General features: G+C 45.8%; 1 protein-coding gene across 1 annotated transcript in view; it reads right to left on the bottom strand.

Moving 5' to 3' along the window:
• The window catches only part of LOC139225891 (syntaxin-binding protein 4), an 85,058-nt gene that overhangs the window by 33,835 nt on the left and 34,573 nt on the right, over window positions 1–16,650 (bottom strand). The window contains exons 8-12 of the mRNA XM_070856757.1: window positions 15,724–15,865; window positions 10,085–10,191; window positions 8,629–8,779; window positions 6,395–6,467; window positions 3,849–3,943 (exon numbers count right to left, since the gene is read on the bottom strand). Of these exons, the coding sequence (XP_070712858.1) occupies window positions 3,849–3,943; window positions 6,395–6,467; window positions 8,629–8,779; window positions 10,085–10,191; window positions 15,724–15,865 (568 nt within the window). The remainder of the gene's footprint in view (window positions 1–3,848; window positions 3,944–6,394; window positions 6,468–8,628; window positions 8,780–10,084; window positions 10,192–15,723; window positions 15,866–16,650) is intronic.

The following is a 16,650-nucleotide window of genomic DNA, read 5'->3' as shown; positions in this document are numbered from 1 at the left end:
GCGCGGCGCAGCACGAGCTGTGGGGGGGCGGAGCTAGGTCCCTGCGCTGAAAACAGTGCCGGGACCTCTGCACATGCGCGCTACAGTGGGCGCGCATGTGCAGTAGCTCCAGGTGCCCAAAACTGTGTGGGAGGGGCCCGAAGCACGCAGCCCCTAGCCCTGGCCGAATGGCCTCACTGGGGCTGCGTGAATAAGGCTCGCCTCCCACCCGACCGGACCCGACCCGACTTGACTCCCGCTCCCCGGACCGGACCCGACCCCCACTCTCTCCCCCCCTCCCCCGTCCCCGACCCGACCCGACCTCCGCTCCCCTCCCCCCGCCCGACCTCCGCGACTCTTTCCCTCCCCGACCTCCGCGACTCTCTTCCCCCCCCGATCTCTGCGACTCCCCCCCGATCTCCGCGACCTCCCGATCTCCGCGACCCGCCCCCGATCTTCGCGACCACCCCCGATCTCCGCGACCCCCTCCCCCCGATCTCTGCGACCCCTCCCCCCCCATCTCCGCGACCCCCCCCACGATCTCCGCGACCCCTCCCCCCCCATCTCCGCGACCCCTCCCCCCCCATCTCCGCGACCCCCCCCCACGATCTCCGCGACCCCCCCCCCCCCACCGGACCCGAGACCCGAGACCTGACGCCACCTACCTGTAAATCCAGCCCGAAGTCTTGGGCCCGGCTGTTCAGCCTCCTTCCCTCCTCCCCTCCACTCTCCTCCCCTCTCCTCCTCCCTCCCCTCCTCCCTCCCCCTCCCCCCTCCTCTCCTCTCCTCCCCCCTGCCCCCTCCCCCCTCTCCTCTCCTCTCTTCCCCCTCCCCTCCTCTCTTCCCCCTCCCCTCTCCTTGCCCCCTCTCCTCCCCCCCTGTCATCTCCTCGCCCCCCTTCCCCTCTCCTCTCCCCCTTCCCCTCTCCTCTCCCCCTCCCCTCTCCCCCTCCCCTCTCCTCTCCCCCTCCCCTCCCCTCTCCTCTCCCACTCCCCCACCTCTCCCCCTCCCCCCCACCCTCTACCTTCCTCCCCCACCCCCCTCCTCCCCCTCCCCTCGCTGTCAGAAACACAGACACTGACAGACAGAGAGTGAGAGACACACACACAGACAGACAGACAGATAGAGACACTGACAGAGACACACTGGGGGGGGGTTAGTTTGGAGTAAGTTTTCACTTCCTAAACTTTCAAAACGGACGTAAGTGGCCGGACACACCCCCTTTTGAAAAAAAAATCTGTTCCAAACTGAAACTGTTCTAACTGACTAGAACTGGAGCAAACTAAATGACGAGAATTGCAATTTCTAAGATACTCCATTCTAAACCAGTTGCTCCAAAAAAACAGGAGCAACTCAGGCCGAAACTTGGCCCCATTGTGTGTGTGTAAGTTTTTAAGAGAGGGTGAAGAGAAAGAGTGGAATAAAAAATGGTGTTTCTGGTCTCTTGTGTCTTCAGATGCTCAGTGGAAATAGGTCACAGAAGCAAAGTCATTGAAAATTAAAGATTGAAGGTACTTTGAGAATTTGGAGTGGAGATAGAAAAAAAAACATGACAGCAGTGAAGTTTGTTTTTGTTTCAGACACAGGTGGAAGATGAGGTGGTGAGATTCTGTGGGTCATTTTACATTGTGCCCCTGAAATTGGATTTGAAAATTTGGGCTACTGTTTTATAGGTTTGGAGAAGCATACAATTAGAAAATAGTTTCAGTTTGACTTAGTTAGTTTGCCTTTGAGTCAGGAGGTTGGAAGTTTCAAGTCACACTCTAGGATTTGAGCACCTAATCTAGGCTAACACTTCAGTGTAATATTGAGGGAACGCTGTATTGTTGCAAGTATTGTGTTTTGGATGAAATGTTAAACTGTGTTGTTTGCCTATTCAAGTGGATGTAAAAGATTCTATGGCACTATTTGAAGAAGAGCAGGAGAGTTCTCCCAGCCAACATTCCTCAATTAACGCCTGCAATAAAAACCCAGATTAGCTGGACATTCGTCTCATTCGCTGTCTGTGGGACATAGCTGCCAGCATTTACCTACTTAACAGCTCTACTCGGAACTCATTCATGGCAAACGAGTCAAAGGTGAGCAGAGGAAACGTTACAAGGACACCCTCAAAGCCTCCCTGATAAAGTGCAACATCCCCACTGACACCTGGGAGTCCCTGGTCCAAGACCGCCCTAAGTGGAGGAAGTGCATCCGGGAGGGCGCTGAGCACCTCGAGTCTCGTCGCCGAGAGCATGCAGAAATCAAACGCAGGCAGCGAAAAGAGCGTGCGGCAAACCAGTCCCACCCACCCTTTCCCTCAATGACTATTTGTCCCACCTGTGACAGAAACTGTGGTTCTCATATTGGACTGTACAGCCACCTAAGAACTCATGTTAAGAGTGGAAGCAAATCTTCCTCGATTCCGAGGGACTGCCTATGATGATGATATGATGATGACGTAACAGTGCTAGCATTTAAAAAGTAATTCAACAGCCGGGAATTTCATCGCAGTTGCTCTCGCTGTAACTTAGTTGGAAGAAAGGTGGAAATCCTGTTTTAGAGGTTTCTGTCGTACTTCCGACGAAGTTATGGCAACGGGGTGGGAGAAGCTCCAAGGAAATCACCATCTATTGACTGTGAAATGTTCTGGGATGCCCTTAGAATATGACGGGGGACTAGATAAATTCAAATTCTTTCTTTCAGTAGTAGCACGCACAACACCATTTCAATTTCCCCATATCCACCTACATCTGGGACTCCAGGGAGTTTGGAGACAGTCGCTTATGTTATGATTGAGTTACAAAATATTTAGGATTTTCATTATGATCCGTTGTGTACTCTATTTACGATATGCGAGTGTTGAGATTTTCATGGGGTGCGGGTGAGAATCTGGATATTTCTTTGAAATTTAAAGCAGGTTTATTCTGGATCCAGGATTTTCGTGCTACGGAACATACATCTAATTCACCTTTGGTACTTAATGTTAGCATTGTGCACTCCTCAAGTCAAGTACACAGCACAAATTACATGCTGAATAAATCTTTCCACTCGTGTTTCAACTATTCCATTTAAACCCAGCCCCAGAGGAGCACATCCCAAACACTGGGGCAGTGTAACATTTCCATTTCCTACAGCATTCTATCATTCTGACCTCTCTGAGCAAGACTGACTGAAGTGCTTGGGTTTAAGCTCATGTCTCTGATGAAAAAGCAACGTTTGAACCCACTGAGTCTCACAATCTACTGCCTAGATGTTCCATTTTGCACTTGAGGATATCAATCTTCACCAGGAACTGTATCTTACACTCTCCATCAACCCTCAGAGCCCCACTCTAACACTATTCAATGTCATTTAAACGTGTATGTATTCCACAAATCAATATTTCTATGTTGTCATTGTTTTGCTGAAAGTCTTCAATATTGGAAAATATTTTGACATTATTATTAGGAGGAACAGCAGAGATTAGGAAAACAGCAATGTCTTAGCAAATTAACCAGCTGTAAGATTTGAAAATTTGCTGTATTCAAAATACATTCCTATTTCCACAGTGTGGTTGAAGCAGAAACCTGTGTTGTGCAGTACTGTCAGGTAAACAACTTTACCATCACAGCTCTATTTCTCATATTTTCTCCTGCCTTATTTGACCAAGTCAAAAATAAAGGCAAAGTCCAAATCTTTTTGAACCTCTAGGCCATGTGTTTTAATGTCTGATGTTGCTATCTGTGTGTAAGTATTCAGGCAAATGCAATATTTCTTTTTCTCCTGAATCCTTGACTACAAACTAGTTTGCTCTCTGTAATTGCAAAGAACAAGAAAACTTTAGCCGAAGGAGGAAGAGAAATAGTATGAAAAGGAAATGGGAAAGGGGCCCGCACAGAGACACTCACCAACTCGATCTTATCCATCTTTAACCGAACATGAGGGTCCAGAGAGACTTTTTGTTTGATGCTGGGCACTTCTTTCGGAATGGATGTTTTGGCAGCTGTAGGGGAAGGAATGAAAGGGCATTACACATGCTAATTTGTGTCAAATCCAACGTCCTTTGGAATGTTAAATGTTCTAAACTCTCAAACTCTGCTGGGGTTCCAAATTGTGCTGGATTCTACTTAAGTCTTGGTTTGAGAGCTGGACCAGTTCAGAGTATTGGCCAATAAATATGTGCACAAGCTCCGATCCTCAAAAGCATCGGCTCAACAAATATCTGGGATTTCCTCAAAAAGGCCTGACGCTCCCTCAAAACTGGAAGAAGCATTCTGACTTTATTTTTTTCCTGTTTTTAATCAGAAGGTGGGTTAGATTCAGCCATGTAATTTGGGCAGCCTCTCAATATATTGAACACAGCAAATATGAAACTTGTGGTTGCACTTTAGTCCCATCACTGGTTGTTGGTAGAACGTTGAGTGAATACCAAGAGCAAAACTTTCCAAGCGTCTGTGTTACTGGTGGGGCCTCATACACAGCAGGCAGCTCACTGGAAAATGGCGGTTCCACTGCCCAGTTCAGAGTATAGGTCAATTCCACCTTACACTGTACAACTTGACCCATAATGCTAATGGATGGAAAATCACTGATTTATTGATAAGTCAACTGCACCATGCAATGCCCTCTTAGTGGCATGGGGGACTTTGAAAGTTAAGACCCATATCTTAGGTTTACAAAGCACACTATAGACCTCTAAAACCAGATCATCCTTATTTTAACTCCTTCTGTGCTCTAGCATCTTGGTTGTTATAAGTTTTAGGTCTGCACTAGATATTTTCTTGCATTCAGCATCACTAGTCACTTCCGTAAGTGGACCTCACATTCCTTACAATCAGGTATATACCCGAAACAACATTTTAATACCTCTCCTTTAGGTGTCAGACTTGGCACAATAGTCGCACACTCACCTTTAAATCAGAAGGGCATGGTTTCTAAGTCCCCCTACAGACACTTCAGCATGTATTCTGGGATGACACTTGAATGCAATACTGAGGGAGCGCTGCACTGTCGGAGGTGCCCTCTTTCAGATGAGACGTTAAACCGAGGCCCCATCTGCTCTCTCAGGTAAAAGATCTCATAGCATTCTTTGAAGAAAAGCAGTGCAGATCTCCTGACCAACATTTATCCCTCAATCAACATCATTGAGACCAGATTCTCTGGTTATTTATCTCATTGTTGTTTGTGACATCTTGCTGTGCATAAATTGAATGCTGGATTTCCCAACATTACAAAACTGAATGAATTGCTGTGAAGTGCTTTGAGATGTCCTGAGATCATGAATGGCTCTATATATAAATCCAAGTTCTTTCTTTCTATAAAGGGACAAGTCAGATTTGAATAATTTTCTCATTTGTAAATTGAGTGATTATTTACCTACATATTGGGTACAGGAACCAACTGGAGCAGAAATTACTTGGGGCTGGATTTAACTCGGAAAATGGCTTCTGGGTCAGATCCACATAATAGGACCCCAAGTTGCATAAGGTTCGGCAGCCGCCTCATCCACCTGCAAGTTAACATTGGAACTGGTCAGAATCTAAGCAGGTAAGAAACCTATTCCTTTTTAGCTGCCTATCTGCCTAGTTTCTGCCGGGCAGGTAGGGTTAAAATCGACCCCTACCCAGAGCCAAATCAAGAGTGACTAGAGCTTGGATAGGCTGATCACACAGACATGCAAGTTGAACTGACCAATTTCACAGCAGAACTAGAACCTGGACTGGCTGCCAACACAATCCATTCATTTCTGATTCAGCCAAACATGTGCAGATAACTAAAAGACCCTCTTTAATTTTCCACTAAGCATATTTGGGCTTGGTTGAGGATACCTTGTAGCATATCGAGTTACATTGGTGTCAACTGTGGCTTAGTAGGTAGCAATCTCACCTCTGAGTCAGAAGGTTGTGGGTTCAAGTCCTACTCCAGGGAATTGAGCACAAAAATCTAGGCTTTCACTCCAGTGCAATGCTGAGGGAACGCTGCATTGTTGGAGGTGCCATCTTTCGGATCAGACGTTAAACCAAGTGGATGTAAAAGATCCTCCCATGGCACTATTTCGAAGAAGAGCACGGGAGTTATCCTCAGTGTCCTGGCCAATATTTATCCCTCAATCAACATCACTAAAACAGATTATCTGGTCGTTATCACATTGCTGTTTGTGGGAGCTTGCTGTGCGCAAGTTGGCTGCTGCATTTCCCACATTACAACAGTGACTACACTCCAAAAGTACTTCATTGGCTGTAAAGCGCTTTGAGAATCCGGTGTTCGTGAAAGACACTATATAAATCCAAGTCTCTCTTTCTTTCTTTACATGGGTTTATCCTCAAACAGGGTAGGTGGAAGTGAGGAAGAACTGGAGAAACAGCCCATTGCTTGCTCACTTTTCTAAAACCATGCAAATTGAAGAAGATCAGAAGACAAAAAGCTTTGTTCTCACCACGCTGAGGTTAGATACCTGAGGCAGTGAGCTCTGGCGGGCAAATGTCTGGAGACTGGGAAAGCACAAGACACTGGTCTTCAAGTCGGGGCTGTAGAGAAAAAGACAAAATCATATGATTAGCACAAACATTTTATAATACAAAGCATAGGTACATACTACACTGGGGTTAAGGACCATAGGCCAAAGTTCAGCAGAGTAACAGATTCACATGGTTCAGATTTAGTTGATCACGTTGATAAGTATGGTATGTTTCTTTTCCTTCAATTTTTCTCCCTCTTCTTCTGGGCATTGTGGGGTAAAGCTCTACAGGTGCCAGGGTTCTTTATTTATATATGAGCCTATACAGTGAGTATCAGCATGTTAGTCACCCATAGAGGGCAATCCTTTTTCAACCGATGTGCACACATGCACTTTTGAGTAGGAGTCATTAGACGACAACTTTAGGGCTCCTAATTAAGATCAGCGAACTCAGCAAAGACCAGAGATCACACTAGGGGCCATTCACAGGAGTAGGGGAGGAGCTCCCTACTGCCTTCAGGCTCAACGAAGTTGCAAATGCCCAGAAGGCAGAGCATTATTAAATATATTATGTTTCTATTTATAATTATGCAATTTTGAATTAGATGTCTTAAATCAATACTCCAAAGAATACAGGTAAAAATGGTACTTGTAAGTCTTATTTTGATATTTGCTACGTCCTAAGGTAAAAAAGAACTGCGGCCTAACTTACTTTGCCATTTCGCCAGACTCGTGCTGTAATTCCAGCAGATTTTTGGGCCTGCTATGTTTAAAATGCATTGGCTTTTGATAACTAACTTATTATCTAGACATCGTACAAGCTCAGATGGGTCCAGCCATGATGTTCATTCTACCTTCATCTGCAGAGTGCTATGGTACTTCCAGTGATGACCTATTTCATTCTATTGCTTTATTGCCAACTGAAAAGAAGGCACTTACATTTAACTAGCGCTTTCTACAACCTCAGGACGTCCCAAACGCTTTACAGCCAATGAAGTACTTTTTGAAGTATAGTCACTGTTGTAATGTAGGAAATGCGGCAGGCAATTAGCGCACAGCAAGCTCCCACAAACAACAATGTGATAATAACCAGATTATCTGTTTTTAGGTTTGGTTGAGAGATAATATTGGCCAGGGCACTTGGGAGAACTTCCCTGCACCTCTTCGAAATAGTACCATGCGATATTTTACATCCACCTGAGAGGGCAAATGGAGCCTTGGTTTAACGTCTCAGCTGAAATTCAGCACCTCTGACCTCAATGCAATTTTATGCTGGAGTGGAACTCATGACCTTCTGACTCAGAAGGGAGAGTGCTACCACTGAGCCACAGCTGTCACCAGAGGTTAGAGAGGTGGTTGAAGGAAAGGGGAACAAAGGGATATGGGAACAGGGCAAGCACATGGACTTATATGGGGAGGATAAACACCAGGGGAGCAAAATTGCTCTGCACTCCAATTGGGGGTGGTAACCTTCTGGGGCCGGTAAGCAAGTCCCCTCCTGCCGCGGATTGCCCATACCGCCCCTCAAGGGAATCTCCCGCGCTCCACTTCATTTGGTGGCGGTACTGGGGCGCTGAAGAAAGCGCTACCCAGATGCTCCATGTAGCGCAGACATGTTTCAACGCCCCCTCCTAAAGGGAAGGGCCGCTGCGCACTCTGCAAGGCCTCTGATCGCTTCCACTGGACCACCAGGTCGGCGTGTGACCGGGCCAGCAGCCCAGAACCCAAGACGGATGTGCCGGGCTGCACGCGAGGGCCGCCATCGTTGAGCCAACCCGAGAGTTGTCCGAGAAAAAAAAGAGGGCGTCCCGGGGTGCTGGCCCTCCCCTTTAAGCACCGCCCCGAGAGCGGATGTCGGCCAGCTTCACGACCCACAAAGCTGGCGTTGACATCCGCTCCCGCCAGCATCACGGTCCACGGGGCAATTTCTCCGTGGGGCAGTGAGGGCTCGGCGCGCGTGGTGATAACATCATCGACGGTTGCGCAATGGCCTGGGGCACTAACCGCGGGGCGCGGCACTGCCTTGGCAGCGCCTCAGCAAACTCCTGGGCAATTTCCTGGGAGGGGGTTGCGCCCCCCCTCCCTCAGGCAAAATGTTTCTTGCGCCCCGTTAGCGCCCACCGGAGGCACTAACAGGGCTATAAAACGGGGCAATTTCGCTCGCAGGCACGGACTGCCGGTTTCCATTTTGTAATTGCTATGTAGTTCTATGTAGTATCCTTTACACTGACCTTTGGTGTTCTCACATGAACCTTCAGCCTGCAAGAACTGTAGCCATTTCCAGTGCTCTTCTGAGCTGAGTGGTCCCCATTGTGTAATGAAGTACGAGAATGTAGAAGTCCTTTGCCTGGTAAAAAGGCAATTGTTATGGTTCCGTCATTCCTTTAAATAAATTATAAAAAATAAAATAAAAAACACAATTACAAACAAATTGAGATATTATTATGTGGGACACGTCACAGCAGATAGGTACGAACATGGATTTGTCAAATGGTGTGTTTCAAAATCAGTTTAGCTTCAAACCTGCAATGCAATATGGTTTAACTAATCATGAATAGACTCGGTTGGACCACACACAGCTTTTCCAGACATTCCCGGCGAGTGGTCTCGAAGCTCCGACTTTGAATTCTGGGTTGCCATCCAGCAGGATATTCGCGTCTGGTGGGTGTGGGTGGCCTCCCCTCCCTCATCGTATGGATTGTGGAGTGCAGAAAACCCTCACGTCGAATAGGACTAACCACCCTATCAGCTGCTATAAAGATGGTTACGGCCATGGAAGGAGTATTAACGCGACCAGTCAGACTGTAAATCAGCCTGCAAGTCCGTTACTTCACATAGTGAGAAGGCACGAAAAGAAGATGAACTATTCAGGCCGTATTTTACTTTCAGAAGGATATTAAGGCCCTAAAATTCCTTGGCTTCAATGAAAAGGAAAACCGGGCGATTGTATGATGAGCAGGGCACCAAGATCGTTCCACCCAATATGTGGAGAATGATCATGGATGTGAAGCAACAATTCCGTCCCATGGCAAAGTGTGCTGGACCTCCAACTCACTTTTATGTTTAAGCAGAGTAGACTTTACCCTCAAAACAATGAATGATACCCTAGTAACTTGGAAGTAAAAAGAGAAAATAATGCATTTTTCACGGTGTTCAACAATTCTCATTTCTAAGTTAATAGATCTGAGAATCTCATAAGAAAGACTTGCAATTATACAATGCCTTTCACAACCTCAGGATATCTCAAAATGCTTTACAGCCAATGAAGTATTTTGAAGTGCAGTTACTGTTGTACTGAAGGAATTGTGGCAGTCAATTTGTGCTCAGCAAGCTCCCATAAAAAGCAATGCAATAAATGACCAGATCATCTGTTTTTAGAAGTTGGTTGACGGTTAAATGTTGGCCAGGACACTGAGAGAACTCCCCTACTCTTCTCTAAAATAGTGCCGTGAGATCTTTTACACGCACCCGAGAGGGCAGACGGGGGCCTCGGTTTAACATCTCATCCGAAAGACGGCTCCACCGACAGTGCAGCACTTCCTCAGCACTGCACCGGAGTGCCAACCACAATCCGTTGTGTGCTCAAGTCGCTGGAATGGGACTTGAACCCACGACCTTCTGATTCAGAGGCGAGAGTGTTACCACTGAGTGATGGCTGACACACGATATGTAGAATAGCCTACTTACGTAAACCGTATCTTATTGATGATGCTTCTTGCTTCCTCATACGTTACTCCAATCAGAGACTTTTTGTTGATAGCGATCAGCTGGTCTCCTGGATGAAGTCGGCCATCCTTCAAACAATTACAGGAAAATCCACTTCAAGATCAAGCAGATTGTAATTTATTCGTTTAACAGGAACATGCGGAATTTCATCACTCGGTCTCATGTCAGCACAATTATTCTGCTGTAACTCCATGATTTTCCAATGTGATGCAAGCTATTAAAATGTATATTTTCCGTGATTTTTTTTGTGCGTATCAAGGTGAGAAGTTGATGCTGTGAAATGGAACAAATTTCCACTTTTGACAACCAGTGTCAGCATCAAGTGTGCTCGGATCACGACGTATGGCACAGTTAAATCCCTCTACTCTCCCCCAACACTGTCTTAACGCAACCTTTAGAAGAGCAGCCCCTAGTCCGCTTGTGTGACATTTCTCACACTCAGGGGTAGATTTTCATCTTCATCACCTGGGAGTCAGGAGGAATGAATCACTCGCCCATTATCACTGAAATGAATGGAAGGAAAATCAGGAGGGTTCAATAACCAGATTCCCAGACAGTGAAGACAAAAATCTACCCTGGATCGCTAAGTCAGATTGCCAATTCGGTGCCAAATTGTGCCCAGTTGACCTTGCTGTGAGCCGAGGCCCACTTGGAACTCCATTTGACTTCCCAAACTATTTCATTTGGGAGCATTACAGCCAGCAGAAATACTTTCATTCGATCAGGTGAAAGGATACTGCACCATCCAGCCAGACTCATATTAATATTCAGCATATCTTACCTGGTGTCCATGCACTAGGATGGAGTAGTCTAGAACCTTAGGGGGAGAAATTGGGAGAGAAATTGGCCTCCTTAGCACCTCTGGGAGGGGCGGGGGGGCAATAACGGGATGCTAAAGGCTTACCGACCGGGCGCGGCAAAATCACTGACCTCCGCGAACTTCCATGGCGGGTTAGTGCTGGCGCTAAAACCTACCGCCTCGATCTCCTGTGCCCCCGAGATCATGATGTTATCTGGTATGCAGTGGCCCCTTATTGCCCCAGATGGAAAATTCGCTTCCACCCCCTGCAACATCGCCGGGCGTCAACAAAGGCAGCTGTAGGAGGCATTGTCACCTTGGCTGGCTGCTTGGGTAGCGCTAATTAAAGGCAGTGGTGGTCAGGTAGGTCAAAATTTAATAGTGTCCCCAGTGTGCTACATTTAGATTTTTTCCAGCCTGCGATTGATCAGCCCTGCACAATTTTAGAAAGCTTGGGGCTGCTCTGCGCATATCGCAGGTACCGTCGATGACCATTCCCAGCCTTCGGCTTCAATGTCCGCAGCATTAGCCCTTCTCTTTAAGGCAGCGCTGCAGGGAACATTGTGCAACGCTCTGTCACTATCACCCCTCTCACTCCCTTTAGTGCTCCAAGGGAAATGGTGGCGTTTGATTTAACGCTCCCCTTCCCTCCTGGAGCGTGAACGCGGAAGTTCCCGTCGGAATCAATTGTGTAGCGCCTGCTAATACTGTTGTGCTCCCGCAAATATTATCACCCCAAATGGGGCGCTACGTGATTTCTAGCCCAGAGTGTTTAATATTTTCTAGCTCAAAACTGGATACACATCATTGTCACATTTCATCAATTCTGACTATTTCCCCTGCAATGATCTTGGTATGATTTTTATAAATTGTTACTATTAAGTTAAATTCAGTTCACTAGGGATTAAGATCCGCCACAGCAAATTAAAGTGAGGAGCAATGAAGTGTATTAAAACCAGATGGATCAGTTTGTGGAATATTCCTTCCCATATTTTGACTTGAGACAATAAGAGTAATTCTGGCTTTGAGCAATAGAGTAAAACGGGTGATATCGGATTAGTCACCCATTATATATCTCTCCTGATATCGTCCGTTTTCATACGATCACCCAAAAGTAAAAATTACACCCATTAACTCATCTCAGACAGGACAGAATCTCAATATCTCAGATATGCAGAATGTGTATACAATTGGCAAATGAAGTTCAACACAGATAAATGTGAGGTATTACATTTTGGTAGGAAGAATAGGGAGGTCACTTATTACTTGGAGGGGAGCAAGTCTAGGTTGGGTATAGGAACAAAGGGATCTTGGAGCACAAATACACAAATCACTAAACGTGACACAGGTTAGTAAGGCCATAAAAAAACAAACCAAGCACGAGGGTTTATTTCTAGAGATTTAGAATTGAAAAGTAGGAAAGTTATGCTAAACCTGTATCGAACCTTGGTTAAACCACTAATGCGTACAGTTCTGGTCACCATATTATAAAAAGAATATAGAGGCACTGGAGAAGGTGCAGAGAAAATTTACATGGATGATACCAGAAATGAGAGGGTATACATATCAGGAAAGGATGAAGAGGCTGGATCTCTTTTCACTTGAAAAAAGCTAAGCGGTGACCTAATAGAGGTACAGGTATTTAAAATTATGAAAGATTTTGATAGAGTGGATACAGCGAGAATGTTTCCATAGCCTTCATTGCGAGAGGATTTGAGTATAGGAGCAGGGAGGTCTTACTGCAGTTGTACAGGGCCTTGGTGAGGCCACACCTTGAATATTGTGTACAGTTTTGATCGCCTAATCTGAGGAAGGACATTTTTGCTATTGAGGGAGTGCAGCGAAGGTTCACCAGACTGATTCCCGGGATGGCAGGACTGACATATGAAGAAAGATTGGATCGACTAGGCTTATATTCACTGGAATTTAGAAGAATGAGAGGGGCTCTCATAGAATCATATAAAATTCTGACGGGATTGGACAGGTTAGATGCAGGAAGAATGTTCCCGATGTTGGGGAAGTCCAGAACCAGGGGACACAGTCCAAGGGTAAGGGGTAAACCATTTAGGACCGAGATGAGGAGAAACGTCTTCACTCAGAGAATTGTGAACCTGTGTAATTCTCTATCACAGAAAGTTGTTGAGGCCAGTTCGTTAGATATATTCAAAAGGGAGTTAGATGTGGCCCTTACGGCTAAAGGGATCAAGGGGTATGGAGAGAAGGCAGGAATGGGGTATTAAAGTTGCATGATCAGTCATGATCATATTGAATGGTGGGTGCAGGCTCGAAGGGCCGAATGGCCTACTCCTGCATCTATTTTCTATGTTTCTATGTTTGTGGGCAAGAGCATAACTAGAGGCCATCAATATAAGATAGTCACCAAGAAATCCAATAGGGAATTCAGAGGAAATTTCTTTACCCAAAGAGTGGTGTGAATGTGAAACTCGCTACCACACAGAGTGGGTGAGGTGAATAGTATTTATGCATTTAAGTGGAGGCTTGACAAGCATATGAAGGAGAAGGGAATAGAGGGTTATGATGATTTATTTAGATGAGGAAAGACAGGAGGAAGCTCGTGTGGAGCATAAACGCCAGCATAGACTGTTTGGGCGGAATGGCCTGACATTGGGTAATTATGCCACAGTGTCTTCTCTCTTGTGAGCCATCCAGAATATTGCAATGGCCTATTCAATTGGGAATAGCATCGGGTAGTTTCTAGGTGGCCTCCATCAAGGGGTGGGGGTTTGTGGGGGGGGGGGGGGGGAGGGGGAGGGGGGGGACAATACCTGGTTTGATTGACAGTCCTACTGGCCAACCTCTGGACAGAAAGAAGGTCAGAGCTCAGGAGCCAAGAATAGAAAAGAAAAAACACACAATTGGGGAGGTTGTCTGCTAAAGCTGGGAAGGAAAGTTAGCACTAGAGGGGCCAAGGTCCCTGAGTAGATCATCATCATTATCATAGGCAGTCCCTCGAAGCGAGGATGACTTGCTTCCACGCCAAAAAAGGATGAGTTCACAGGTGTTTCAATGAAGGACCTAATATTCCAGATCCCGAACTACATCCTGAAGGGTGGAAGATGCCTGTGCGTGGATTTTTTTTAAATATGTGGTGGCCGTTGCATACCAGCCACCACACGGGCTTGACAGAACTAGGTCTTGGTCTAGTGGCAAGGATTAACCAAAGACAACTGGAGACCAGCTGTGCTGCACGGACCTAGTGCGCACACATATCAGTGTGGGCTGGCCAGTGCTGCCCCTGGGCCCTCGCCTCTTCTGGCCCCGAACTCCCGCCTCCCCTGGGCCCCGATCACATCCCTCTACAATCTCTCGCCGCTCCTTCACCCCGACCTCGCTGCTCCTGCTGTACCTGTCCACGCTCCAATCAGCGACCTAGACCTTGATGACGTCCCTCTTCGCTGCCGTTGCCCTCCTGCACCAGCTCATGCTGTACCTTGCAGTGGTATGCTGCCATGTGGTCCAGGGGCCGCCGCTCACCACTCCTTTTATGGCCCCGACCTGCCGCTGATGGTCGCTCGCAGGTCAGGGCCACCCTGAGTAGATTAGGGTCAAGCAATCACAAAAGATATTGGTGTGAAGAGTGCAAACAGAGAGGGTGTAACTTGTTACATATGTTACAGGAAGTGTTAAGGAACAAGTTAAAATTCCTGATTAACTGCTTTGTTCAGTCACATATAATCTGATAAACAATCCAGCTTCTTGCTTTTTCTTTTCATTGGCTTCATCTGACGAAAGTGTTTATCAGTTTGCCTTTCAGAAGCCTGAAGAAAGGCACATGGGGACATGTGAGGTTACAGTATTCAGTTCATTTAACACAGAGATTCATGCTATTGCATGACTAGACATTGGGCAGTCAAACTGAACTCCTGATTGTAAAGGACATAGGATCCGTTTACAGGCGGCACTGAACCTGAGAGTATATCTAGAGTAGACGCAAAATCTCTAACAATCACCAAATAAGGGCATGATAGTTATCACTTAAATTTGAACTCCAGGTGAAAGATATAAATCATCTAATGCTCTTGAATCAGCCAATTACAAGACCTCAAATTAGTTATTTAAACTTTAATTATCAGAATATGATAAATAAAGAGTTGAGTCAATTCTTTTGACATAGCTTTTGTTACAAAAGGATTAGAGTATAAGAGTAAAGAGTAAAGAATTATACAGGGCATTGGTGAAGCCACAGGAACTATAGTTCTGGTCTTACCTAAGGAAAGACATACTTGCCTTAGAGGGAGTGCAACAAAGGTTCACTGGGATGAAGGGATTGCCCTATGTGGAGAGATTGATAGACCAGACTTATTCCCTGGAGTTTAGAAGAATGAGAGTTGATCTAATTGAAACATATACAATTCTTAAGGGGCTTTACAGGGTTAATGCTAAGAAGATGTTTCCCCTGGCTGGGGAATCTAGAACATGGGGTCACAGACTGAAAAGAAGGGTCGGCCATTTAGGACTGAGATGAGGAGACGTTTCTTCACTCAAAGGGTGTGAATCTTTGGAATGATCTACCCCAGAGAGCTGTGGATGCTCAGTTGTTGAGTATATTCAAGACAGAAATCTATAAATTTTGGGGAATGAAGGGAATTAAGGGATATGGGGATAGTGTGGGAAGGTGGAATTGAGGTACAAGAACAGCCATGATCTTATTGAATGGCGGAGCAGGCTCGAAGGGCCGAATGGCCTACTCCAGCTTCTATTTCTTATATTCTTATGTTCTTTTATATAGATCTGACCTCAAAAACATTTTGGGCACCTATCGTGATTATTTCATTCTTACCTTCTGACAATCTCCCTCGGAGATGATATCCTCTATATACACTTTGGGTCCATCAGGCCTGTTGGACCCTCCTGTGACCGTCAGTCCAAGGGCTCCTGATTTTTTGATGGTGATGAGCTGAATTCCATCATCACTATGGCAACTAAGAGGAGGAAATAAGCTAAAACATAAACTGTGACAGAGTATAATAAATACAGGTTCTTTAGAGACAAAAATATTGTGATTATTCAAAATGCAAATGATTTTTATGTTCTTAAAGCAAAATTACAAAGCAGAATTTGACACATGCGCATGCATGTTTCTTCACATAAGGGACGGGGGAACGTTTTTCCAATTGCACACCTTGTATAAAGAATGTCTAGTTTATTACAATTCATTACCAACACTGAGCGCCCCGCTTTACTGCCAAAGTAGCATCTTGCACATGTCACCTGGCATGCTTGAGATGATAGGCCAAAAATTGCAGTTGGCAGTGAAGCTCCAGAGTATGACACTGGCCTACGAAAAGAATACGTGCTTACCTCCTGCGAGGCCCAGAACGGAGACTTCCTCTCCAGTGCTGCAGCGTTTGTGTGCATATTACATCAGGAAGGCCAGGAGCGCAGTGTACAGTAAGGGAAGACACACCCACAAAAGCTATCAAAACTAAGCCACGCCCACAGAAACTTCTCTCACACTCCCCTTAAAACCTTTCAAGACTCTTCCAAAACCTTCTTGAAACTTTTAATTAAACTGCTACTTGGACTATTTTCATATATCAGCATTTTTATTTTCATCTAAACTCACAATTTATTACTCCCTATGTATACAACTTCCTGTTTTGATGCTCATTAAATGTCCAGCAATGTTTTAAATCTTGTACAAGTAATGATGCTGAACTTCAGAAAGAGATCCCCAGCCATATATTCAATGTTAATGTTCAGGATT

The sequence above is a fragment of the Pristiophorus japonicus genome, chromosome 15 (genome assembly GCF_044704955.1).
Source record: "Pristiophorus japonicus isolate sPriJap1 chromosome 15, sPriJap1.hap1, whole genome shotgun sequence".
NCBI lineage: Eukaryota > Metazoa > Chordata > Chondrichthyes > Pristiophoridae > Pristiophorus > Pristiophorus japonicus.
Note: the sequence above shows the minus strand (reverse complement) of the source record. Positions and strands in the feature narration are given on the sequence as shown.